Below are 27,608 nucleotides of genomic sequence, written 5' to 3'. Positions count from 1 at the left end.
CCTCACTAACACAGCTCCCCCCCCCCCAAGGAACAAAAAATCTTGTTTTTTGGGCACCTGGTTCTAAAGAGGAAATACTAAGCTGAGCTTCCCAGAATAAATGCTAAGAAAAGCAGTTGATTGATTTTTGAAAGTAGTCAGAGCTGGAGAATCCTAAACAAACTATTAAATGAATTCCTCCCTCCCTTAAAGAAAATCCTGGTTTTAGCTTTGTCACACAAACACCTGAAGCCTGATTTTTGTGTATGTGACTTCTCAAAAGCGGTAAACTTTAGGACAGGATAAGCTCGGATGAATTAATTCTTTAAAATACTCTCTGTCAGTTGTGCAAAAGACTAACTTTTGTCCCACCGCCCCACCCCCACTCCTGAAAACACAGCCCCAAAGAAACTTGCTTGAAATAGTGATTCTAAATGGGCTATTTCTATTTTTGTGCTCCTGTACCTTCCTGAATCTTTTCAAACATCGGCAAGGTCTGCCACTTGAGGCTTCTGGCAGGCACAACCGATGCCCACAGGGAAATATCACAAAAAATAAAGGGAGGTTGTTTTAATGCACGTGTTAATAATAGGTGTCCTCATCTTAACTTCTGCTGAGAAAACGTAGAGGAGGCGGCATCTTTCCAGCATGCATTTATGTTGAGCTGGACTCCAGAGAAGTCCTCCATCCTCCAGTTAACTTTTTCATTTCCACGAGGACGCTGTGCCGGGACCCCAGGAGGAAAGTACTGCGAAGGCCTAGTGGAAAATGCATTGGAGTCTGGACCCAAGACCAAAAAAACAAAAATAGAAACCCCCCCAAACCAAACCAAACCGCAGGGAAAACTTCTTTCACTTTTTTAAAAAAAAGACGCGGCCTTCCCGGTCCCTTATGTTTCGCCATCTTCCTCCCCAAGTGACAGAGTGGGTCTTCTGTACGCCTTGGTTCCCACTCTCCTCGCATCCACCCCAGCACACGAAGTTGCTCCCTCCCCCCTTTTAAACTGCACTGCAAAGGACTGGCCTTCAAGCTGACCCTTTTCTTTTCCCTCCTGTCTATTATGCAGTACGACGATTTACCCCATTACGGTGGGATGGATGGAGTGGGGATCCCGAGCACCATGTACGGGGACCCCCATGCCGCCAGATCCATGCAGCCCGTCCACCACATGAATCACGGTCCTCCGCTTCACTCCCATCAATACCCGCACACAGCTCACACCAACGCCATGCCCCCAAGCATGGGCTCCTCCGTCAATGACGCTTTAAAGAGAGATAAAGATGCCATTTATGGGTAGGTACAGCTAGCATCAGGTTCATTAGCTTAAGACGTGCTCGTTCCCCGTTCTTCCCCTCCCTGAAGAAAGCCACCGTTTACTCGAGACCGTAGGTAAATAATCCGGGGCAGCCGAGGCTTTGCATGGGGATGACGGACCAGGGGGGGGGGCGGCGGGTTGATTTCAGCGCCTCTCCTTGCCAATCGGTCTCGGATGGACAAATAAACACCCTCTCAGAGAGAGATTTTGAAGGATAAATGCAAAGAGGTTGAGCCACTTTACAACAAAACATTGACCACTATATTTCTCCCCAGCCCTTCAACTAAAAGCCTAGACGCGATATAGGAATTGGATAAAAATGAAGAAAATTGTATATATAGATCTTTTTGTAATTCCAAAGTTATATATCGCAGGGGCGTGGTTGAGAATGTCATTTGGTTATTTTGGTTATTTAGAAAGGAGGAAGGGAAGGAAGGAAGGACGTGAATGTTGTGATAGTAAAAATAAGGCTGGGGTTTGATTGAAAGTAAAATATTTGCAAGAATATTTGAGAAATAAAGAATACTTTTGCCCCTTTTTACGTTAAAATAAAATCTTTTTAAAAGCCAATAAACAAAACCCCTTTGAACTCTAGTGTGTTATTTAAAAGGAGAACTTCACGGGTGGCTTCAGAATTGCAATCCCACGCCTCTCGGCAGCATTTGAAGCCTCTCCAATGCGCGAACTTTAAAAAAATAGTTTTCTATGTAGCGGGGCTTGATTTGTTTCACCAGTATGACTTCAAATGAGTTGGCAGCATTTCAGTTACAACTGATCATTCAAACATTTCAGAGGGAATAACTTGAACCCCCCGATTATTATTTTGCCTACTGACAACGATGAAACTTAACCGTGATAGTGGCGTTTTCTTTAAGTTGTGAACCCCACTAAAAGGTTGAAGCGAGATGAAAAGAAGTGTCAGGCAGGGGGTGTAGAAGGCGGGTGACGTTGCTGTGGTAAACGACTGCATTGACGATAATAAAATGTTTAAAATGTGAGATTTCATCAATCCAACAATGTTATTTATTATAGTGCACTAACCAGGCAGTGTCTGAGAGAGAGCGAGAAAGCGAGAGAGAGATTGGAAAGGGATAGTCTAGGCCAACTGGAGAGGAAGGGCTGGTGTCACACATTTTAGCGGTTAGAGATGGGTGACTTTTAAGGGGACGTGTGTCCCCCACCCTACCCTTCACGTCTGCCCCCCCCCCACCCGTTCCAAGCCTGGTGGGCAATTTAGCTGAGCTGCGTAACTTCGCAGTCCACTCCAAATTATAAATAAAAACAGAGTCCCCACTCCACCTTAGCGTAACATGGGACTCCATTCGGTCTTCCCCCACAACTAAACCTACAAAAGAAAATTCGGTGGTGGGTGGGTGTGTTTTTGCGGGGGGGGGGGAGATGTTTCAAAATGGCAACTAGACCCGAGGTTGGTTTGAACTTTAGCTAACGTTAACAACCTCTCTGACCAAGTTCGCTTCAAAACGGCCATTCTGGAGATCTCTATGGCTCAGGCCCTTGGGATCCGGGTCTGGAGAGTAGCAAAGTGAGCAGTGACTGGAGAAGTGGGTGTAAAAAGCCGGGGAGGGGGTTGCCGGTGGCTGAGGAGACCTGCTGCTGCAAACTTCCATTTTGGGCGCTCCTCTTGAATTTGCTCTAATTGCTGTGTCCTCTTGTGTGTTGCTTTGGTGACTCTTGTATTTTTCTTTCAGACACCCCCTCTTTCCCCTCTTAGCACTGATTTTTGAGAAATGTGAATTAGCGACATGCACTCCCCGGGAACCCGGGGTGGCGGGCGGCGATGTTTGCTCCTCAGAGTCTTTCAACGAAGACATAGCAGTGTTTGCCAAACAGGTCAGAAAACAAGTCTCAATGCAAATCTCTTGCACTTTCCCTCCTGTACTGTTCCAAATGTCTGGTGATGACGAGAGTAATAGCAGCAGCAGCAGCAGCAGTAATAGCACTAATAAAGTGACAAGGCTAGAATGCATTGGAACTGTTATCCCTTGTCACACACGCCCCCTCCCCGGAATGGATCGCAAGCCTCCGGCCTCAGGTTCCTCCCCACATTGACTCGGGTGCGAGCCTCGGAGGTTTTCTGCCCTCTGCCCGCCACCTTGCAAAGGAGCCTGCTGCAGGCTTTTGGACCAAGGCGCAGCTGACGCTCGAAAGCCTTTGCTTGGCGTGGCGAAAGTACTGCTGGCTTCAGCCCCCGAAAGTATTCCCGGTGCCTTCGCTTCGCTTCCCTAAGCGGGTGCCTTCCAAATCCAGCACTCGGGGGCTTTGCATGAAAGATTGCACAATGGACCCCACTATGTAACGAAGCTAGGAAAGATAGTAACGCCTTTGCCTCGTCTCCTTTCGTATTTCAAACCTCTTTTTATTTCTTCTTTTTAAAAAACCCGTCCTGAACTTCCCACGGTGTATGTAGATCCGAGCAGAGAAACCCTTATTTTCTTCTAATCCTGAACTGGATAACTTGGTAAGAGTTCAAATACATATTTGGTATTATATTATCTGATTTCTGGAGATGCAGTTGTCATTAGTACTATTTTAAAGTTCTTTGGAAAACGTTTATAGTTTGAATTTTGTGTAACCGGAAGCGCAGGTCAACCGCGCAGCAACAACACGCGATCCAGACATAAGAACTGGGGTTGGGTAGTCGAGGGCGCTTGTTTAGCGTCTAAGACATGCTGCTGTTTATTTAAATTATTTCATTGTTTTGGAAAGGTCGAAATAGCTCACCTCTGTTTGTGAAACAGTTTTATAACTATTATGAGTTGCGAGGGATTGTGCCAAACTCTCACCTTAGATAGATAGATAGGGAGATAGATAGAAAGATAGATAGATAGGTAGATAGATAGATACATAGATAGATAGATAGATAGATAGATAGATAGATAGATAGATAGATAGATAGATAGATAAAGGCGATCTTTAAAAATTAGACATGCGGTATTGGGAACAGCTCCTCCTCCCTTCCCCAAGTCTGCCAGGCTCTTTATCCAGAAGTATTACAATATAGAGAATATACTTTTAAAGAATAAAATAAAATAAATGTTTGTGATCCGTGTAATTTAGCTACTTGGTTAAAATGGTAGTATTTTTAAAAAAACTTGAGATCTCTCCATGTTAAACAACATACAAAAGCCATTGCTATTAACTTTTAGTGTTGCCATAACTCAAAACACACGCGTACATATATGTGCGTTACATTCACACACATCTACTTTGATAGTAGAAATGAAAGCCAGCTATGGAGACACAGAGACTCACGTTGTTTTGTATCTTTGCAGATGATCCAAGCCATACAAGTATTAAGGTTTCATCTGCTGGAATTAGAGAAGGTAATATTCTGTCTCTCTCTCTCTCTCTTACTCTCTCTCTCTCTCTCTCTCTCTCTCTCTCCTTCCCTCCCTCCCTCCCTCCCTCCCAATAATGTTTCACGAAGTTGAAGCTTCGGCAGAATTTGCATAAATGTCTTTCTTTCTGGTAATTAGTGTCAAGACCAATCATGCCGTCCATTTCTCTTCGCAGTTTAATTACAATTTCAGCCACAAAAAATCTGGATCACGAACTCGTTGGCTGTGTATCCCTTTTTACTACCTTTGTACAAATTGTTGCGCATTCTCTCTACGTTTGATAATGTTTGGAACACTGATACCTCTTCTGCCTGGTTCCTGTGGGTAGTTAGGTCAAGGCACTTCTTTTGGTTTGCAGTTAGTTTTGTAGTGTATTTTTTTAAAGCCATCTGCAGGGTCACACGCAGGGCATAGATTGTCCTGTCACGTTGTGCAGAAACAAGCCAGAGTTGCTAGATGCGTCAGTTTCTGTTTCTCTTGAACTGGGCAATTCTCGTTCCCCCACCCATCCCTAAGACGAAGAGAGCTGAGCAATCCGAGTTTGCTCCTTAAATTTCTGCGTAGCAATAATAAATTCGGTTCTGGATGCAAGTATATTTCAAGGCTGCGCCAGAATCGAAGCATTTCGGGGACCTATATTTCAGTGGACCTGTGTATGTCATTGATAGCTGGAGAATTTACCCCTTGCCCTAAAAATAAACATCTATGAGAGATTTATTAATACATGGGGGAGAGGGGAGGGATGCAGGCATTCCAGGCATTTTATCTAACAGGAACAAGTGGATTGGTTTCGTTCTACAAGAAATAGGCTAAAATAGGCCCATTCACATTAGGTTACAGTGCCTCCAAATTTAAGGTCATGGATGTGTATAATGTTTTTCACCAGAGTGCATTCATCTCTGCCTACAAGTGGAGGAGGGGACCCTTTGTGTCCCCAACCTCCTTCGGAAAGGGTTTGCGATGATATAACTGGGTGAAATTAAATAGTTTACCTTAAATGTCACCCATGCAGGTCACCTCGCTAATGGTCACAGCTCCGAGAGCAGATGAATTTAACACGGGTGTTGAATACGTTGTAGGCTGTGAATCATCTTGTCACTGTCAATTTTCTGGGATATCTCTATTTTGCTAGAAAAGAAAGTTATTCTTAATTCTGGATGCGTCTCGAGGGGATAATTGCAGCGTGTTTCCCCCTGTTTAGAACTTTTGATGTCAGGAACGGGGAGGGGGAGGGGAGTGATTGCTCTTGTCAATTTCACTTAACATGCACTTGACTGTATTTTGGTTTTGTTACTTCTGTCATAATGTAGGTACACGAATTGTGTGACAATTTCTGCCACCGGTATATTAGCTGTTTGAAAGGAAAAATGCCTATCGATTTGGTGATAGACGATAGAGAAGGCGGATCAAAATCAGACAGTGAAGACATAACGAGATCAGCAAATCTAACAGATCAGGTATGATCATCTCCAGTTCTGTAACAACCGCTCAAATCTGTATGCAGATAGCTCACTGGGTCACAACGCCCCTTTTTATTATTTGCATATGATTAAGCCCCTTTTAGATAAATTTCCATCGAAATGAAAATTTTTGAATAATGTGGCCATTATTGTTTCATTAAGGCTTGCTCTCCGATTCGACCTGGCAAAATGAGCTTGTAAAAGCATCGCCTGCAAACTTGACCTGTTCCTTGTCGCTTTTAATTTTTGTCTTTATTTTATTTACTCCCTTTTTAATGATAATAGAAGTGTTTAGGCCTGAATCGTAGGCTTTCGGGTAAAGTAATGATTTGGGGGTGGAGGTGGGGGTGAAGAGAAGGGGGGGGGAATCCGAGATAGGTGGTCCGGGGAAAGAAGGCAGAGAGGGTTTGAAATCTAGCAAATGCTGGCTATTTTCTCTCTCTCTCTACGGTTCATTAGCCTGTCTTGTCAGTTCTTCTTGGCCCGAACGCTTTTAGACCTCAGTGAACATTGCTTTGTGCCGAGCTTGACGGCTGCAAAGGGCGTCGGGTTTTATTTGACTTAACCGAGAAAATAAATAATAAACGCACGATTCCTTTTATTTTATTTTATTTTAAATAATCGTGTGCGCGCTCCAAATTGCCTGCATGCGTTCGACACGCCTTATATGGGATATTCGCCATCAGTTCCAAGGGTAGGCCCAATCCTGCCGCATGCCAGTGTGATTTCGCCATGGCCACATGCGCTACCTCGGAATGTGCTATGCTTTCTTCTTCTTCTCTTAAGGAAAACGAAAGTGCCGTTTTGGATTAATACGGGATGTGATACTAACTAATCGATGCTCCTTAACACAGCAATTAGCGACCATCGGGGTCTTGGTTCGCGGAAGGTGGCAGGATAGTTAATGGTTGTTGTTGAGTTGCAGAAGCCGTTTCCCTTTCAAAGGAAGCGACTGGCTGCTCCGAGTTTTTTCTACTTTACGACCCGATACGTCGGAGGGTCCCAGGGACAATCGGGCCGCGGCTCTGAAGGCTTCCTTTTGTTAAAAAGAAAAGAGAGCCAGGCGCCGCCGAGCCGGCTTGGGTCTCCTGGAAGCAGCTCTGTCTTGGCATCCCCAAGGAGGCACCGTCGGGTTGACTTAGCGCGTTCTTTCCTAGATCCGCTTTGGCGAGAGGCGCACCGCACCAGCGCGTGGGGATGCGCTCTCTTTGGTGGCGCGCCTTGCTTAGGCGCGATGAGGCTTGGCGAGCAGAGGCTGTCCGGAGCAAGAGGAGCGCGCGCGCGCTGAGCCCTGGACTTCCCAGAAGCTCATGGACAAAATGTTAATATTAATAGAGGGAACATGTTGCATGGAGCCTCTGCTTCGCCGCGCCTCTGCTGGCAGAGTCAGCAGCGCCTTTCCCCTGCGTCCACTCCTAAGTGGGCGTGTAGCTCGTCCTCTGCTGGTCTCCTGGCACGACGGAGGCGAGATGGTCGCTGTTTGGGGAGATGACTCTCCTTTCTGCCTCCGCCGGAGCCTCTGCCTGGACGTCGAGCACCCGGGAGCTGTTACAACCCAGCCCTGGATGAGGAAAAGCTCGGGGAGCTGCTCTTGAATAGCAATTGTAATCCAACAAGTCTAACTAGAAAATGGGTTTCTAAAAGCTCTGGAGCGCTTGGTACATAAAGCTATTTGAGCAAATTACAAGAATCGCTCAGGGGCACGAATGAAATCAACACTTTAATTGCCTCCAAAATGAAGATTTATACCCCATTTTCCAAACGAACCATTATTTTATTAAAGTGAAAGCCGAAGAAGTGAACTTATGTGGGTTTGTGTTTGTTTGTCTTTTGGTTTCTGTTTTCTTTTAAAGAAAAGAAGGGGGGGTTGATATTATTGATACGCTGAGACCCTTATCTTCAGCTGTTTCCGCATCCTTCCCTTTCTTTCCCGTCGCAAAAACGACGATCTAAATATCCAGCCCATTATAGTTTTAGGGCTAGAGGGGCGCCAGGAGCCGAAAGTTCTCCCGTTTTAAACTTTTGCTACTTGTCTTGTCGCTATTAGGTGAGATTGGCCCGCAGTTTATTGCGTTTCCAGTGACTTGAGACTGAGAAGTTGGACTGGGGGCGAGGTGGTCTGTTCAGTTTATACAGAGAGAGAGTCTCTCGTGTTCCTCACAGTTTATAAAAATCGCGCCCGGTCCTTCGTTTTTGCCTTTAGCACAAGCCCACGCCCTAAGGAAGACCGGCTTCAAGTTTAGTGGAGAAGTTACAGGTCTTTCCCTGCGCGCGCGCGACGGCTGTGCCGAGCTGGGCGCGCGCGCCGCCCCGTCTGTGGGCCGAGCCGCTTGCAGCCCGCGTTGCAGAGGCTGCCGTGGGCGCTTCTCGGGGGAGATGTGCTGCGCCACTTGCTCCTCTCGCCTGCTCAGAAGCGACGGCTAAGAGGAGCGCAGTGGCTCGACCTGTTTGCAGCCGCGTTGCGCGCTCTGTTGCAGGCTGCGCCGCGCAGGCAGATCCCTTCCAGGTGGTGCGCCAGCCGCGGTGCCACGTTAGTTGTCTCGGGAGCTGTGCTGGGTTTCTTTCTCCGCCTTTGCTCGGCCCTCGACGGCAGAGCCCTTAGCCGCCGGGAGCTGCTGGGCTGGGCTCGGTGGGAGGAGGAGAAGGCTCCCTTCCCGTAGCGGCGCCCACCCCGTCCGTCGGAGAGAAGAGGGTGGCTCTCGTCTGTGCCGAAGCACCCAGCCTCCCGCGACGGAAAGCCGGCGGAGCGAGCGCGCAGACGCCCCCTTACGGCGATCCGATTTGTGCTCCAGTTGCGCGAAGCGCAGCCCAGAGAAAAGCGGCGACACTTAAACCTCTGATCTGAGCTGCTCGGGAGGATCGCGCAGAGCCCTAACGTGCCTGTGTGGCAGCTGGGATTAGGGGAGCTGGGCTGGAGAAACGGGGGCGCCGCCGGCCGGGCCCTGGTGGGATGCTGGAAATCGGGTTGCGCACGTTGGAGAGCAAATGGATCGGGGGCAGAGCGAGCCAGAAGGGATTTGGGAATGGTCGTTGTGGGGAAGGAAACCCACAGTGGGGAGAGCGCAGGGGTTTTGTTGACCCGGTGCCGCGTGTGTGGAGTCGAGACGCACCCAGATTTGCACAGAAAGTGCGTGCCCTTTATGACACCTGCTTTTGCAGGTGGGGAGATGGCCCCCAAACAAACCAGAGGTCACACCCAACTGGTAATATGCCGTGCAGACAGAATGTCAAAGGCGAAGCGTTCCCCATATTTGTAGCTCCCTACTAGAGAAGGCCTAAGCTGTTTAATTTTTGCCTGTCCCGCAGTGCTAAAGGCCAAGGGCCCTGCTCTTCTCCCAGGCCAGCCTGAAACCATGCAAAGAAATCAAGTTTCAGGATCCAGTTCTGTTACCATAGGGCTTTCATCAGCTCATCTGAAACTGGCAGTGCAAGTATGGTGTTTCAGATGGAGTCAAGAGGGACTGAAGATTTACAGCAATTCTGTGCAGATGCTTATGCTTGGATAAATACAGTGTTTAAATTGTTGAAAAGTAAGCAATGCATTCATTAGTTGCAGTTGTTTACTAATATCTCATAATAACTACTGTTTTTTTATAGGGGAAAAAACTTTTTTGAGCAAAAAGGGTTTGAAATCAGCACCCAGCCATGAAGCTCACTGGATACCTCTGAGCCACTCACTCTCTCTTGGCCCAACCTACTTTGCAGGGCTGTTGTGGGCATAAAAAGGAAAGGGGGAAAATAATGAACACCACAGTTGATCTCTTTGGAGGTGCTTAGACCACCACCAGCAACTCACCCGCATGGATGGGAAAGCAACTAATAAGCGTTCCCTGCATATTGCTGCCACAGTCAACTCAACCAACATTCCCCCTCCTTCAGCTGCTGCATTTCCCCCCAAAAAATATAAAAAACCCCAGCACTTCTAATTGTGAAGCACACGTCTTCACCCCATCATTCCACTCACTGCTACATTCTTGACATGTTAGAATAAAAACAACAGCAACACAACATTTGGATGATGTGAGATATATTAAAAATTAACATCTGCAACTGCATAAATGCAGTACTGCATAGTATTCACTGGCAACAAAGAGGTGATAAGACTCTAGAAACATATTTGAAGCCAGAGAAGCAGGCACCCTCCCTGCCGCCATGCCTTGATTGCTGTAAAATTTAAAAACTGGAATGTAGCAAACAAAAACAGTTTGCCCTATACATTTTTAATAATGATAATAAATCTGAACACATGCAGCCTCACATTTTAAACTCCCCTAAATCATCATTGTTGTTGCTTACTTCCTGCCTTGGGCCAGTCACCATCTCTCGGCTGAACCTACCTCACATGGTAGTTGTGAAGCTATAGAAAGTTGTACAAAATAGCTGTAAAGGGGGACATGCTGCTTGTATTATATACATCACATTTTGGTTCCCTTAATAACCAGTGATGTGTCTATGTAGTACTATGTAAGGGGGATGTTTGTTTCTGCCACTCTTCTCCTGCAAGTTAGTAGAGCCCCAAAGCGCCAGCCAACCTTAATCTGACTTGGTTATGGTGGGTGTTATTCAACTAAAATTTAATCATGGTAAACCCACTGAAATTGTTAGGTTCATTGATTTCAATGGGTCTACTCTGAATAAAACTTAATTGAATACCACCCTGTGTATTTATATGCATAAATCACTAAGTTTGCTCCTTGGTTGGTGTGCAGAGTGTCTCACTATTAATCTTTTTCTGCCAAGAAAGCCAAGGCTGTAATCCTTGCAAGCCCCATTAAACCCAAAGAGACTTACTTCTGAGTAGACATGTAGACCATTGTATTGTAAGTTAACTATACAATGAATTCTTAAGGGCTTGTCTGGACTTCCCTCCTGCAAGATACGCCTATGTATGTTTGCAAAGTTTTCACATTTGGCACTTGCCTTTTGGGGAGGGAGTATTTATCATTTACCTGCATTTACTATTCCCTAGAAAATAACTTCTAGAAAGTGCCTGATCTTAAAACACTGAGATTCCAAGGAACAGAAAAGGAAGCAAAAGTTGAAAAGAAAAATGCAGGGCCTTTGCGAACTGTGCTTTAGGACCCAGTGGATTGCAACCTATCTTCTGGGGTTCAGACAAGTCAAACAAAGCTAAGTTCACTCATGGGCTAGAAACCCATAAAGGTGCGACCAGCTGGGCTGCTTTATCTCACAAAAATTGCTTGATTTCCTAAGTTTATTCAGGAGTCTCCTAGGCTCATGATTTCAAATGAAAGTTCAGTGCAGGCTGGTGCATAAGGACTCCTAGCAGCTGAAAGAAAGCAAAAGTGGTCAGCTGCAGTTCTTTTCCAGGGAGATGTTCGCCATCCTGTCCGAAATGTGCAACCCCTTCCCACATGCCCCTCCTTGAATACAGCCCCCCACCCCAAAATCCCGGGAACTGTAGCCTGCCAAGGGAAGGGCGGTTCTGCGTGGCGCCCGGAGTTCTAGAGGGAGGAATGTGGTTTGAATTATTTTATTTTTTAGGTGGCGTGGCGAGGTAGGCAGCCGAGCGGCCCGGTCGCCACGTGTCGGTGGGCAGGTGTCGCGGCTTGGGCGGCCAGGGCTGAGGCCCCTCTGGCTGGGCCGGGAGTTGGGGGGAAGAAAAGAGGGCTGCGAGGCCCTTTGTGGGGACAAGAGGGCCCGGGGGGCGGAGAGGCCGAAAATGGCGGGCTGAGGCGCGTGAGGGCGGCTGCAGGGGAAGGAGGCGGTGGGCAGCAGCTCCATGCCGGGGCTGACCCGGAGCTTTCCCCTCACGGCCTGCGAAATGGCGAGGCGCGCTGGCCCGGCTAGGGTGTGTGTTGTGTGTGTTGTGTGCGTTTTGTGCTTCGCTCCGAGGAAGAAGAGGGCGAGCGACGCGCCGAGGCCGCCCTGCCGCTTCCCCCTCGGCCTCCCGCTGAGGTTTAGTCCGGCCCTGACGCCGTGTCCGAGAGGAAGACAATGGGCCAAAGTGGGCAGGGAGGATGGGAAAGCCGCGCGGCCGAGGGGAGAGAAAGCAGCGGCCCCGGGCGATTGTGTCTCCTCTCGGCCTGCGCCCGCCCAGCGGGGGGAGCGGGGCAGGAGAGCCGGCCGGAGGAGGAAGCAGCTCGCTCTCAGGCGCCTGCTGCCATGGCCGGGCAGGGCCTATTCAGGGCGGCGGGGGGGGGGAAAGGCTCGCTGACCTCCCTTCCCGCCGCCCCACCAACGCCGCCTCCCTCAGGGAGCCTCGGGAAGGGGCTGCGTGGCCCACGTTGGAAAAAACACCACGAAGATATATTAACAGGAAACAAGCAGAAAGCGGATTTTTTCTTTGGGGGGGGGGGACTTTTTTCCTGCCCCAAGAAGCCCCACCAGGCCTCGTTATGTGACAGGAGGAGAGTGTGGCGGGAAGATTCATGCCCCTCACGATCCTATTTATTATAAAGTACTCCACGCTAAAAGCCGAGCACTGCTAGGGTGTTGCTTCTTTCTCCTTTTCCAATGTGTTTCTTATCGATAGGAAGATCGGTGCGGCGCCAACAAGTTTTTATTCGGGGAAGTTTTGGCCCAGAGGGGAAGAAAAAAAAAAAAGGTTTCGAGAACCTTTCGAGAGTTACACAGGCCGAATTTGCCACTGAGGAATATTCTTATTTTTGGGGCAACGGGGGCTTGGTTGAGCACCGAAGCTGAGGGAAATAGCTGGTGTGTGTGTGTGTGTGGAGGTGGTGCTTTGAGGAAGACTTTGAAATTCAGGTCCAAAGTTGCAGCTTGAGGAGAATCCACTTCCCAGGGGCTTAAAAGGGCTGCTGTGAACTCCCTAAAAAAGAAAAGAAAAGAAGGAATTAAATTTCAGTTGAAATCAGTGGGCCCAAGTATGAAGGAATCTCAGTCAGTAGAGCAAAAGATTATTGCATTGCACTAGATGACCTTCGTGGTCTCTTCCGACTCTTCAGTTCTATGCTTAGGGTTGGTCCTGATGAGGGTTAGCTGGACTGAGATGACAGGGTTGGGTTTTATTTCTCTGGACTTTACATGCTTGTTGCTTTTAAGGAGGTCGGGAGGCTGGCTGGTTAGCTTTGGGATCCAGTGGAACCAAATAATTTAACCACTTCTAATTTAACCACTCATCTGGTCTGAAGCTTGTTTTCTACTGCTGAGAAACAAGTCTGACTATTAATTTTAGTGCTGCGCAGTTACGGGCTTGTATCATAGTTTTATTTGTCTTTCTTTGCTCAGAAATGACGTTAAAGGCAAGATCAATTGACTGAAGAGGTACTTGTTTCTAATAAGTGTGTTTGACATAGGACTTAACAAGTAAATATCCATGGGACAGAAGTAGCAGCTAATTAAAATCCAACCCATTTTACCCAGGTGAGGAGTATGATTAGTTCTTTAATGTTTAAATCGCAGAGCACAGATTATACTGGTATAGTTGCTGCTCTATAACAATTTTGAATTAAGTATCATATTGTTTATACAGCTGTTGGTGTGATAAAGTGTATGTAGATTTCAAAAATTATTAGCATTTCTGGATAAATAGTACAGTTATGCTTCAGTTCTAAATATGTTTATCTGGAACTTTCAGTAAAGTGCGTATACTTGTGGCATAGATGCTTGTAAACACTTTACTTAGTGGCAATTCAATAATACTTACTTCCACGTAACATTTAGAATTTTAAGTATTCTGAACGAATAGAAATGCACATCAACTCAGATGTGAGCCACCTTGAGTTATTTGGGATGTATTCCCAGGTAAATGTTTTCAATATTGCAGCTGTAGTGTGCAATACAATTTTAAAAATTGTGTTAAGTTTCGAAAATCAGGTAACAGTATTTAAAAAACACCTACTTTTCTCCTTGTTTTACCAGATGTGTGCACTTGCATGTTATTACATCAAGTCTGGGCATCACATGGAAAATTGTGAGCCTCAGTCTTTCAGGGTTTTTAAAATTTTTTACAATCAGTTGGTGTATAGATTTTGTTAAAGAAGTAAGGCTGCAGTCTTAGGCACACTTACAAAGTTGATTTGGTTACAGTGGTATTTACTTCTGAATAAATAGGCCTAGCATTGCTCTGCATGGCTGTAATCCTTTCAGCCTAGCCTTAGACTAAAAAATAAAAATCTGCATCTTTGTAAAAATGGTTGGGATAGCCTGTAAGTTCATTTATTTGGAGGTAAATTCTATTGGCACCATAGTGACTCTGAATACAGGCAGACGCTTAGGAAGTGCCAGCCACCACATGAATGTTACCACTTGGTAAACTAGTTGTCTGCAGTGTCCTGCCAAGTGGTGACCTTTTAAATGAATGAATGAATGATGTGTGGTAAAACTCTCCTTACCATTTGATAGGATGCTACAGAGCACTACCTGCAAGTAGTTATATGCATGCCATGATAACTTGCTACTTGGAATGTGATCATCTGTATTTTCAAACTAACTGAATAACTTGTGTTTTGGGTTAGGGCGTCAAACACAATTGTTCTCACAGAAACGACCTGGTCGTGCACTGTTTGCTACAGGTTTTAGAGCATAGATGGCTCATATTTTTTGGCCCCTGGGATGAATTCACCCTTTACCAGCCTTCCAGCACCAGTGGTATGTGACCAAAGTGGATTCGGAGTCCACAGTCTTGAACATATGCACACACACACCACACAGACAGCACACCTTCCCTGCTCAGTGAATGTTTGATCTCATGTGGGGCAGGGGGAAGGTTTAATCCACATTAGGGAGCTGAGCTGATCAGAGATCCAGTGCTGTGTATAACACTGATATTTTTTTCTTTTTGCCACTGCCAACATTGGTGGTGTCTTGGGCCAGAAAAAAGCAGGGGGGCTGATCTGGCCCCTGGGCTGGCTGTAGGGCCAGCATCAGACTTCAGGGGACACTTGGCACAGTTCTGTTGATGTGCTCTAGTCCAACAAAACACACACATGCACGCCAGCCCCAGTGCGGGAACCCAGACAGGATTTTAGTTGGTGATGCCACTTTTGAATAAGCACACGTCTCATCTGTGGTGACCATTCCACCATCTTTATTTACTCCTAATGCAATGCCTCTGGAGCTCGGCATGAATGGAAGTGAGTATTGCAACAGATGGGTTTGGCTGGTGGGGGCCCCCTTCTGAACCCCTGGGGGCCTTGGCTGGGGTCTGATCTGACTCATGGTTGGGGCCATGCCCAACTTTAGGCCACCACTGTTGGTATTTCAGAATACTTTTTTTAAAAAAAATAGTATGCTGCCACACCCTTAGGACACCAACTGCATTATGGTAATAAAAAATGCAGTTTTATTGGTTATGTGAACTGCAGTGAGAATGTGTTAAATGCATGTATAGGACATACAGGCAACTCCCCATTTGTGTGTGTTTGAGACGTACACAATTGCTGATGCGTGTGCCATTTTTGGCCTCAGAAGGGAGGAGAACAGGGCGGGGGCAGCACAGTGGGCTTACCTGCGTCCCACCGACGCATGCAGTGCCTCAGAACGCAACCCCCTTGCAAATGTGGAGTTGCCTATAGATGCATACAGACCTTTGTGGAGATAAACTTTATGTGGATGGGACTGTACAGTTACAGCATTAGGCTTGCAACTTGACATTCAATGCCATGGTGACATTTTTAAAAATAAAAAATAAATAAAAAGTTGCATTACATGAAGTTCATGCAATAATAAAACAATTAATTGTACAGACTAATCCCATGAATAGTTACTTAGAAGTCAGTTCTGTTGAGTTTCTGTGGGCTGCTATGGACTAACTACTTGCCAGGAATATGTTTTATAATGTTTTCCTGCATAACATTGGAGAATGAACAAAAATTAGAGCTCACTAGCATGTTATTTTATATATAAAAAGGACTTTCCACAGTTCAATTGAGGTATTGTTTTGTACTTCAGACTGAAATGCATTTATTTATTTTTTGAAAAAAGAATTGGTATTGGAATTGTGTAGGCTTTAAGGTAGAGCTGTTGGCTTGCTGTTGGTAGGGAAATGTATGCAATACTATACAACTCCATACTAAAAAATAACAAAGCATGTCTCTAAATCACTGAGGAGTATCAGTTTTGGAAGTAATCCAAATATGTCAACCACTGCCATGGGACTTTTTGCTGTTAAGTTATTTCGTCTTGCTCTCAGGTGCCACTGGGTGAACTGTAAAAGATTATGACACTTGCCTTTCCATAATGTGTATGCAGGTACCTTTTATAGACTCGCCTTTTAAAGAAAGTGCAATAAAAAAAAAATTACTAGCACAAATCCAAATAAAGTATGTAAGCATGCAAGCAATTTATTGGGGCAACAGTATTTTTCTAATATAAAATAAACTTGAACAAATATAAAATAGTAATGTTTGACAGAATTATCATTTAATCTTCATATGCATGCCAATTATGTATACAGAAATATAAATGCAAACTGGCAAACAGCCAGATTCCTATAGGGGCTAGCAAAGAAACGATAAAAAAAAAGAACATGAAATAAGACTTCTTGTGAGGAGGTCTATAATTCAACATTATTTGATTCCACTGTCAGGGAAATTGTTGAAGGGATAGGAAACTGATACTGGACTAGAGTCTCAGTCATTTTTGTTACAGTCTTAAATGTTTGCAACCTTGATATGTTGGATGGCCCTAGATGGGCTGTGGGATGTTGATGTATTTGTGATAAAGCAGCCCTTGCATTTAGGTTGACATAGTTCATTTAAAAAGCAGGGTAGGGGCTTGGAACACACACACACTTTATAGTATGTTTACATTATGGATGAATAATACCTAGTTTTCTTTCAGGTATAGGTTACTGAAAAACAAAAACAAAGAGTCGTTCACCTTGCTCATTTTGTGTCAGTTTTTGTCTCACTGAAATTTATAGGACATATGTCTCCATAGTACAGTTTAATTTGGATATTAATGTTTACTGTTTAGCCTGCGTTCCTAAGCATAGTTGGTTGAATGTAGGTCTGTTGATTGATGATAGAAATGTATAGGTAAACACTTTGTGAGGCTGGGGTGTCAGCCCAAGTATTTCATCTTAACAAGATAGAGGATTGGGTTCGAAACCAGTGGGGTTTCTAGGTAAACTTGCAGAATTCATTGTGTTGCGGAATTATAAAACAAAAAGCTTATCAGAGATTTGAATGCATTGATTATGAGTTACGGTGTACAAGTTACACAGGTAATGTGTCTGGTGCACTTTTGTGCACGTTTATTAGGAATTAGGTTTTGCTGTAGTCATGGGGCTTATTCCCAAGTATTTTGGGTTTTAGTCTTAACAGTGCGATCCAGTACAATTTTTCTTGGGAGTAAGCCCCATTGAGTCTCATAGTACTTGCTCCTAGGTTATGTGACTATGAAATTGTAGCTTCAAAGAATTAAATGACAATCATATATTAAAAGCTCCTGTTCCAGAAAAATGTAGATGAGTTGAGGTATAATCATCAGTTGTATTTAACACATAACTTTTTCACAAGCTTGAACCTTTTGGTAAAGTTGCAGTTGTACAAACATTTTGGATTTAATTTTAATCCCCATGTTAGCGTCACTGCATTAGATTTTATTTAAATTCTGAAGTTGCCACTTGAAAACAAGTTATTTAACAATAAACAACATTTTTATTTGTATGTTTGTGATAATATATGAGTCATTATAAATGCAAAACAGATAAAAGCATTCTAGGATTGTACAGAAAAAATATAGCAAAACGGGGATTGTTGTGAAATTATTTTTTTTTTAAAAAGAGAAAATACTGTTTTATTTTATTAACATTTGTTGCTTTGACTTTTGGGGAGAATTGTTGTTCTCAGTGTTGTGATTATTTGTATGTAAGTGGTGTTGTCATATGAAACATTTGTTGGCATATTACAGTGTCTGGGACAATTCAATTCACATTTTAGACATGATAGCACAACAGTGAGAAATCTTCTGAAAGTAAGACTTTGTGATGTCTGTAGTAAATCCTAATGAGTAGTTATAATGGGACTATGACAGCAAAACTAAGCGTGAAAGTAAATTTATGTGCAACTATGTGAGTATGCATGACTGGAAGGGTCTGGAAAAATTGTGTGTGCAGCAGCGTTCTTACGCCTGCAAATTTTGAGTGGTCTTTCGCCATTTGTTAGAATATAACAATATTTTGTTCTTCTTAAGTGCTGTGGAAATAATTATTTGACTTTCTTAGTTGTGAGGGAGAAAACATTTCAAGTCTAAACCAAACACATTACTACTTAGCAAATTTGGAGCGTTTAAAATCAAGCTGCAATGCAAAATGTAGGTACTTGTTCGAAGGAAGTCTCAATGAGTGGTATTCAACTAAGTTTTACTTAGAGTAAACCTGTTGAAATTAATGGCCTTAATTTAGTCATGTTCATTAATTTCAACAAGTCTACTCTGAGTAAAACTTGACCCTTGCAGGCTCTACTTTTCAGTGAATGAAGTATGTGAGTCAGGTATTCATGAAAGCATATTTTGTGAGTATTCCTCCCCTCCAAATGAACATGTTTACGGATAGCAAGCACGTACCCTGTGTGTGTGTGTGCACGCATGCAAAGTTCAGCCAAATATCACTTCACACATGCCCTTTTTGTGTGAATGCATATGTTCATATGCTTTATTGAAATAACTAGTGAAAGCAGTTAAAATAAAATTTCATGTATTTTAAAATTTTTATAGCTGTGTGTTTAATGCTTTGATTATGTGTTCTTATCTGCCTTATTTATTTATTTATTACCTGCCCTCCCCCTAAGTTCCCAGGGTGGGTTACAACATTAAAAGACAATATTAAAAAGAGGTTAAAACACCTCCCCCGCCACAAAAAGTGGGCAGACTTGCGTGTCTTGAGTGTCTGGTTCTAGGGTTCCAGACTCAAACTTTTTTATAAAAGTGATATGGAATGATACTTGCTTTAAAAAGAAAAGAAATCAAAATATATTGATTAGCACAGTAACAGTTTAAAGACATGTATTTATTCATTTGAATATGTTTTCTTCTAGATAGCTACAGTATAGCCATTCTGTACTCAGCTGAATAAAGCTAATACCTGCCTCTTTTTCACTTTTTCTCATTACTTATATATGTACAAAATGAAAGAAAGCCAGACAATTCTGTGCTTTGTAGTAATACCAAGGGAGTATCTCTTTTTATTATTATCTCAAGTACCGTATGTTAAACTGGACTTTTTTTAAAATTGCCCCTGCCCACTTCCTCTCCTCTAACACTCTATTTCTGTGCATTAGATAATACAGTACCCTGAAGTTCATTGTGATAACTGAGAATAATTAAATTATTTTCAATAAGCTCCATATGAAACAATATTTTAACCAGGAAAGTAACTCAGGGCTGTAATAGCATGTCTTTTGTTTCCCAAGGTAAGCCAGCCTGTTTAACTTCTTGTGCCTCTCCTACTTCAGCTACTTAATTTAGAGCTGATACACATAGGCTTGAAATGTGTGCCTTTCTATAGAGGGAAGCAGATAAATGCAGAAAATTTAGGTGAAACTAAAGCTCTTGCAGTGCATTCAGGCTTCTTTTCTTAATTTAGTTGAGATCACTGGAAAATCTCATTATGATCTATCATGTCTAGTTAGGGTCTGGCATCTGTTAGTGTGTCGTGTGTGAATTCTTGACATGTTAGATCTGTATCAGCTTCTTCAGACTCAACATGTCAAGTCTTGTTTGTTGGTTGTTTGGAGGTTATTTTATTTATTTTGGTTTTGGAGAGATATGTTTTTGAAGTCAAGATCCAGAATGTTATTCATCTACATGCTTTACATATTATCCTAAACAAGCCTCCAATTCGAAACAGACTTACTCTTGAGTAAGTCTCATTAAAGACAGTAAATCAGTAAAATATGCTAACATGCCTTCCCCCCCCTTCATCTTCTACTCCATTTTCAAATTTGTAACCTTTGCAACCCAACATATTAATTCTAAACTCATTACTTGGAAGTAAGTCTGGCTTATTTGAATGGAATTTGAAGTAAAGGTTTTACAAATACATCCTCAATTGGCTTATGCCAAAGTACTTCAGCTGTAACTGGGTTATGGGTCAGCTCATCCTAGTCCTGGTGACATGAACTTGGAAGCAAGTCTAATTAATTGCTGTGGAATTATTTCCTATTTTGTTTATTTAGGATTGAAGCCTTACTCAAGAAAAACTCTGAGTAAAGTGATTTCAGGATTGTTGCCTATGTAGCCCTATTTGAGAGATCAGTATACACTTTAGTCACTATAAATTTACTTTTCTGGATGGATTTGACATCATAAAGTAGTCTTCTCAATGCTTCATTTCATGTTAAGACTGCAGCTGAGTATCTTAGCTCAGCCAAATGTTAAAAGACTTTTCAGAAAGTGTTAAGTTTGGATTTTAGAGTTGATAGTATGGTTTACCATTTTAACCTATGTTTTAGTATGGTTTTGAACATAAATATTTATGTGCAGCTGTTCTATGGATCAATTTTACGAATGCTACAAATTAGCCGTTTTTAGAATATTGCACTTGATATTAGCAAGATATGTTGGGTATGTTATGGTTGTTTGGTGATATTTACTTGCATCTGTCTGCCAGAACAGACATACACTTGAATAATGGGGCTTCTCTTCCCTTCCCCTGCCACCCTGCAACCACACACAAGCCCTCAAAATCTGCTCTGGAATTTTGGGAAACCTTCTGAAGCAGATTAGGAGTTGGGAGGTTGCAGGGGGAGGAGGGGGGAAATCTTGTTGAGTGAGTGGACAGCCAATTGTGCTATGTTGCATTTCAAGTAATTTAGTAGTGCATTGCTTTAAAAGGTAATGTAGAATGCTATACTATATTATCCTGGTTTTCAGTGTCTTTTTGCAGGGTGTGTGTGTCTCTATACCGTAGGGTTGCCATACGTCCAGAATATCCTGGACATAGCCGGATTCGGCCATCAGAAATAGTGTCCGGGTGGAATTTGCTAAAACCTACTATACCAAGAATAAATGGCCAGTGTATGCATTGTTTTATGAATAGGATTTGCATTCAACAGTGTTTCCAGAAGACATATGTCATAAAATTGTGCAGGAAAAGAAATTTTGTAAAATGTTTACTGTAGTGAAAGTTGTCCAGGATGTAGGTCCTTGCATTTGTGCCACCAAAAGGCATTTGACTAACATCATAGCAATTCTTCAATTGAGTTAAAGGGAGGCACAAAGTACAAATATTAAAAATCAAGGTATTAAGTACCGTATTCTTCGCTCTATAAGACGCACCAGACCACAAGAAAAAAACAAGGAAAAAAATATTCTGAATCTCAGAAGCCAGAACAGCAAGAGGGATCACTGCGCAGTGAAAGCAGCAATCCCTCTTGCTGTTCTGGCTTCTGGGATAGCTGCGCAGCCTGCATTCACTCCATAAGACGCAGACACATTTCCCCTTACTTTTTAGGAGGGAAAAAATGAGTATTATAGAGCAAAAAATACGGTAGTTTGTGAAAACTGTTTTGCTAACTCAGTACTTTCAGAATTAACATGGTATTTAACACTAGACATAACAATTGCCGGTAACTAGGTTATAGAATTATATATTTCCAAGATATATGTTCATTGCCTACAGTTTGTTGTTAATAACACCTGTTGTGAGTCCTTTGAGAGTGTCAGAAAGCTTGTAGATGGAGATGATCCAGTTGACAATCTTAAGTACTTTTAAACTCTAAACAACCTTGGATGCTTTAGCAGAAAGGATGGTGTCTAGGGGACGCGGGTGGCGCTGTGGGTAAAACCTCAGCGCCTAGGGCTTGCCGATTGCATGGTCGGCGGTTCGAATCCCCGCGGCGGGGTAAGCTCCCGTCTTTCGGTCCCAGCTTCTGCCCACCTAGCAGTTCGAAAGCACCCCTAAGTGCAAGTAGATAAATAGGTACCGCTTTGTAGCGGGAAGGTAAAGGGCATTTCCGTGTGTTGCGCTGGTGCTGGCTCGCCAGAGCAGCTTCATCACGCTGGCCACGTGACCCGGAAGTGTCTCCGGACAGCGCTGGCCACTGGCCTCTTAAGTGAGATGGGCGCACAACCCTAGAGTCGGACACGACTGGCCCGTACGGGCAGGGGTACCTTTACCTTTATGGTGTCTAAATACAACAAATAAATAAATAATATAATAATCAGAAGTCAGAAACGGTAGAAGGAAGCAACTCACTCTCACTGGTTATTTATATATTCCACTGAATGTGGCTCCTAGTGCATTGTCAGTTGGCTCTTAGATTTGAAAGTTTGCCTTGTGCATGCCATTGTTCTCTTTAATTTGTCAGAAAAATCTGAAATTGAAAAAAACCACAACTTTTAGTAACCAATGAAAACACTGAAATAAAACATACACACCTGCCATTGAAAGATGCTTGTCTAAATAGAAACAATTTACATTGGTTCTACATGATGGCTAGGCTTTCCAAAGCAGGGAAATAAGCCACTGAGCCTATATTTCTACGTTGACTTTTCATTCAAGCTTGTTGTACAGAAGATAACATCCATATATTTTCTCATTTTAGAGATTGTGGTGTATCACTGAGAAGGAGAGTCTCTATAAATGCATATTGGACTCAAGCCATTTTGTGCATTGTAGGTTAAAATCAGCACCTTGAATTGTGCCAAGAACATTCACTGAAACCAGTGAGTACATTGCAGTGTAGCCTATCCTGCTCTTGGTCACTTACCCTGTTAAGAGGCAGGCCCCAGGTATATTCTTCTTGCAGTATTCAGCCAGGGGCCGCTACATATAGAGAGCACTGTGGCAGTCCATTGTTCTAGTAGTACAGTGGTGCCTCGCAAGACGAAAAGAATCCGTTCCGTGATTCTCTTCGTCTAGTGGTTTTTTCGTCTTGCGAAGCAAGCCCATTGACGGATTAGAGGATTAGCGCTATTAGCGGCTTTTAGCAGCTTATCAGCTTATCGGATCAGCTGATAAGCGGCTTAGGGGCTTAGAAAAAGGGGGGGGGGAGGAAAAAAACCCCGCAGGAACTCGCAAGACATTTTCGTCTTGTGAAGCAAGCCCATAGGAGATTCGTTTTGCGAAGCACCTCCAAAACGGAAAACCCTTTCGTCTAGCGAGTTTTCCGTCTTGCGAGGCATTCATCTTGCAGGGCACCACTGTAGTAGTAGTAGCAGTAATAATAACAATAATTTATTATTTATACCCCACCCATCTGGCTGTGTTTCCTCCGCCATGCTGGGTGGCTTCCAACAGAATATTAAAATACAATAGTCTATTAAACATTAAAAGCTTCAGGGCTGCCTTCAGATGTCTTCTCTTTGACATCTGGTGGGAGGGCGTTCCACAGGGAGGGCGCCACTACCAAGAAGGCCCTCTGCCTGGTTCCCTGTAACTTGGCTTCTCGCAGCGAGGGAACTGCCAGAAGGCCCTCGGCACTAGACCTCAGTGTTCGGGCAGAACGATGGGAGTGGAGATGCTCCTTCAGATATACTGGGCTGAGGCTGTTTAGGGCTTTAAAGGTCAGCACCAACACTTTTAATTGTGCTCGGAAATGTACTGGGAGCCAGTGTAGGTCTTTCAAGACTGGTGTTATGTGGTCTCAGCGGCCGCTCCCAGTCACCAGTCTAGCTGCCACATTCTGGATTAGTTGTAGTTTCTGGGTCACCTTCAAATAGAGTGCATTGCAGTAGTTGAAGCGAGAGATAACTAGAGCATGCACCACTCTGGCGAGACAGTCTGTGGGCAGGGAGGGTCGCAGCCTGCGTACCAGATGGAGCTGATAAACAGGTGCCCTGGACACAGAATTGACCTGTGCCTCCATGGACAGCTGTGAGTCCAGAATGACTCCCAGACTGCGCACCTGATCTTTCAGGGGCACAGTTATGCCATTCAGGACCAGGGAGTCCTCCACACCTGCCCGCCTCCTGTCCCCCAAAAACAGTACTTCTGTCTTGTGATTGTGACATGAGACAATCATCCAAATAAGTTCCATTTTGATCAGTGAGAATTGTTTTCAGGGGTATTCAAGCTTCTGTAGGTCAAGATACAAGTCAGGTAGAAATATCTCTTATGGCTTGAAACAGGAAGGCACCTGCATCTAGCAGGGACCAGAACATATCATACTATCCTTACCTAATCCTTGTAATAAATAGGAAAGACGTCTTGGGATAACTTGAACAAAATTCCAATTTCCAAAGAGCAGGTACCTTTTGATTTGCATACTTGCAATGACATAAACAACATTTTCTACTGTACTTCTGTACAGCATATATTAACTGTGACCTGTAACATGACACTTATTAATGACATATAAGTATTTCAACCTCTGCATGCACTTGCTGCATCAAAGTTAGAAAGTGTGAGTTTCATAGTATATGCAAGTACCTGATTCTTCTTTGTCTTCTATTATGACCTATAACCATAATGCCACTGGCAGAAGACACTGTGGAAAGCTAAACCTTCCATAAGTTGCACCTTGTTAAAAGTATATTTATGATGAAAATTAAGTCAAATTTTATTTCTGTATGTAGACATTTACTTGTTAAAACATCTGTAACATTACAAATGGCTTACTGATACTTTTCAGGCAAACATTCATGTATTAAATCCTAACCCTCTTACCTGGAAGTAAGTCCTAATAGGATATATGAGTGTGCAGGGCTAGGATTGTGCTGTAATTTATATTCTGTACGTCGTCTTTCTTCCAAGAAGTTCAGAACAGTATTTTGATCTTGTAATTTGCTCAACTTACCTGTCTCTCAGACTAAATAGCCTATTTATTCAACAGACGAGGATAAATTTGGACTTGGGTTTGCCCAAATCCAAACCCACCACACATCCCACTATATATTGTCAGGAATTCAAAGTGATGTACAACACATGATGTTCTTAAGTGGTCTCTTATCCAAGCACTGACAAGGTTTAGACTGGCTTAGAGATCCTACTACATTAGATAACTCTAGGCTATTCATAACTGCAATTTTGTTCATCTCTGTGTGTGGAGAATTAGCATGAGACTTCTATAAATCCAGAACAACCAGATTTTTAAACATCTGCTGTTTTCTCTCTTGTAAATGGTTAAAAGCCACAAGCAGCCTCCTTTCTGCACTACAGTAGTAAGTGTTGGCACACCCTTAAGTGAATATAACATGAGATCACTATCAGCAAATGTTCTCAACCATGATTGTATGAGCAACCCTGATCCTATATATTAATGAATGATACTTTGCTGATAGGTCCCCCCCCCCGATATAGGCATGTGTTGGTGATAACAGTGGTGTAGAAGTAGGGCAGCAATCTAATTGGTCTTTCCCTTTTTGAGCTTGGCATGTAATGAAGGGAGAGTGGTGTTAATGAATTATTTATACATTTGCTTTCTATATTTGCCAATACTCTGTTTCGGTGTATAGGGCATACTTCTTGGTCTTTCACAAGCCATGTAAAATACTGCTGAGCTGGTGGTGAGAGTGCAGGATATAAGGACTGTGGTCCCTTAGTGTACATTTGAAGTCTGCATCTGATCCTATAAGCATCATAAATTGGGGCCTAGGGAAGTGCTAGAGTAAATGTCCTTGAAAAATCCTAGTGTGTGTTGCTTCCTTTTTTTGACCCCTTTGTGCTTTTAACATAGTGTATATACATTTGTTGGTACTTTCCCCATTCCTGTCTACCTGATGGGAGAAGCTTTATTTGCTAATTTTTTGTGATTCTTTTGTTAAAGGGTCAGTGCAATTTTGACAACCCTTTGTGGAACATCTATTCTGTGACACTGCGTTGAAACGGTGCACAGCTAAAGCTGATATTGTGATCAGTGATGACACCCTCACACCATTACAATAAGTCCAATTTTGAAATGAAGTTAGTGTTTATAATAGTGGCAGTACATCCCACTCTTTACAGCATAGTGCTTTTGATGGACAGCTGCCAATGTGGACCATTAACTGGTGACTGTTGCCAGGTGTGGCAGTTATTAAGGATAATTATACTATCAATCTTTTATATGCACACATTTTTGTTCAGTAGTTGTACATCTAGTATGAAGAGGATGCTCTTATTCCCAGAGGTGAGCAGTAAAACAGTTTGCACGATTGCCCGTAAAGAACACACAGGCATGCTATATTCATGCCCAGCGCCTTGTTCCTTCACATGCAGGACTTTGTTCATTGCTTGTGAACCCAGTGGAAAAAATATTACTGATTTATGTAGGTGCTATGGAACACACAGAGTGTGAGTGTATTACTGACCAGCAATGGAACTGAAGTGGTTGTGGGGTGTTAAAACACCACAGCTGCAGAGTGGGAATGAAGGCTGGCTTTTTTCTTTGGCATTTGATTTTATTTCTTTCAAGAAAAAGAGAAAGGCGAATCACACATGCTCTTGGACAAGGCTTTCCACATTCCATTTATACTTGGAAATCACTGACCAGATGTAAAAAAAAAGTGGGTGAGGGCATTCAAAGGTGTGTGTGTGTGTTTTGGAGATTTGTGGGGTTTTGTTTTTTGTTTTATTACAAAGGAAGTCTTATGCTGACTGTGTAAAGGAAATGGAAAAATGTAACTTTCCAGTGCAATTGGTGGCTTCCTACTGTGTGCTAGTCTGAGGTGGCAAGATGTTAATGACCGTGTTCCTCTGGGAGCTTTTCTGCTCTAGGGATTCTATCCAGAAGTGAGGAGCCTAATGCTTTATTTGGATCAGTGCAAACACCTAGTTCAGAGACAAGCTAAGCTGTGACTTGCATCAGCGTGGCTTACCACAGCCTAAGCAGTGATGGTGTTAAGTCACTGCAATTCCTCTTCAGTATACACCAGTATTATGGTAGATTTTTGGTGATGGTCACCAGCAGCTTTATGGGAAAGGCTATCAGTTTTTAGGTCAGATGTTAATGATACCCATATTCTAGGGACCCAAATCTAGAACAAAACTAAGATGCCTTAGCAGATTTTATAATTTAAAATTTGTTGTTCAACTTATTAATTAATCATTTGCTGTACTCTTATTGTGCAAGAGAGGGAGAGAGAGACGATGCACAGAGAGGCATAAAGCTTTTAGGATAGGTTTCATAATCTTAATACTGGTGATGTTTCTTGCGTTGGCTTGCTCTTATTATTTCAATAAAAAGACTCATGCTGGTCTTTCTCATTTAAGTCTCCTGAAATGCTGTGTGTGTGCTTAAAAAGGAAGAAATAGGGGGGAAAGAATAAGGGTGGTATTCAACTAAGTTCACCAACTTAGTCATGTTCATTAATTTCAGTGGGTCTACTCTGAGTAAAACTTAATTGAATATCATATTAAGAAAACAGTATTTGACTCTTTTTCTGTATTAACGATACCATGACGGTATGTTTATTTCCCCCCCAAAACCAAGTCAGGCAGAAGGTCTGTTTCATAGGACAGTAGTGTGTTCTTTTGAACCTGAAGCTACTAATGATGGCAACTTTAATTGTACAAAAAGCAAGGTCAGTTTCTCTTCTTGGATGAGAGCTGCCCCTGTAGATCTGCCAGGTCTTTTCATTCCCCCTCACTTTTCATTAATAAGGCACACTCTTGAGCTTTGACGCTTGAAATAAAGAACACCTGTT

General features: G+C 43.2%; 1 protein-coding gene across 4 annotated transcripts in view; it reads left to right on the top strand.

The window, feature by feature from the left end:
* MEIS1 (Meis homeobox 1) overlaps positions 1 to 27,608 on the top strand; it is a 153,346-nt gene that overhangs the window by 969 nt on the left and 124,769 nt on the right. For 3 of the 4 annotated variants that reach the window (XM_082216432.1, XM_082216435.1, XM_082216433.1), the window contains exons 2-6: positions 1,046 to 1,272; positions 3,004 to 3,145; positions 3,723 to 3,773; positions 4,588 to 4,638; positions 5,964 to 6,110. In XM_082216432.1, coding sequence (XP_082072558.1) covers positions 1,046 to 1,272; positions 3,004 to 3,145; positions 3,723 to 3,773; positions 4,588 to 4,638; positions 5,964 to 6,110 — 618 coding nt within the window. The remainder of the gene's footprint in view (positions 1 to 1,045; positions 1,273 to 3,003; positions 3,146 to 3,722; positions 3,774 to 4,587; positions 4,639 to 5,963; positions 6,111 to 27,608) is intronic. The other variant, XM_082216434.1, reaches the window with a different exon arrangement.

The sequence above is a fragment of the Podarcis vaucheri genome (genome assembly GCF_965113315.1).
Source record: "Podarcis vaucheri genome assembly, chromosome: 3".
Lineage (NCBI taxonomy): Eukaryota > Metazoa > Chordata > Lepidosauria > Squamata > Lacertidae > Podarcis > Podarcis vaucheri.
Note: the sequence above shows the minus strand (reverse complement) of the source record. Positions and strands in the feature narration are given on the sequence as shown.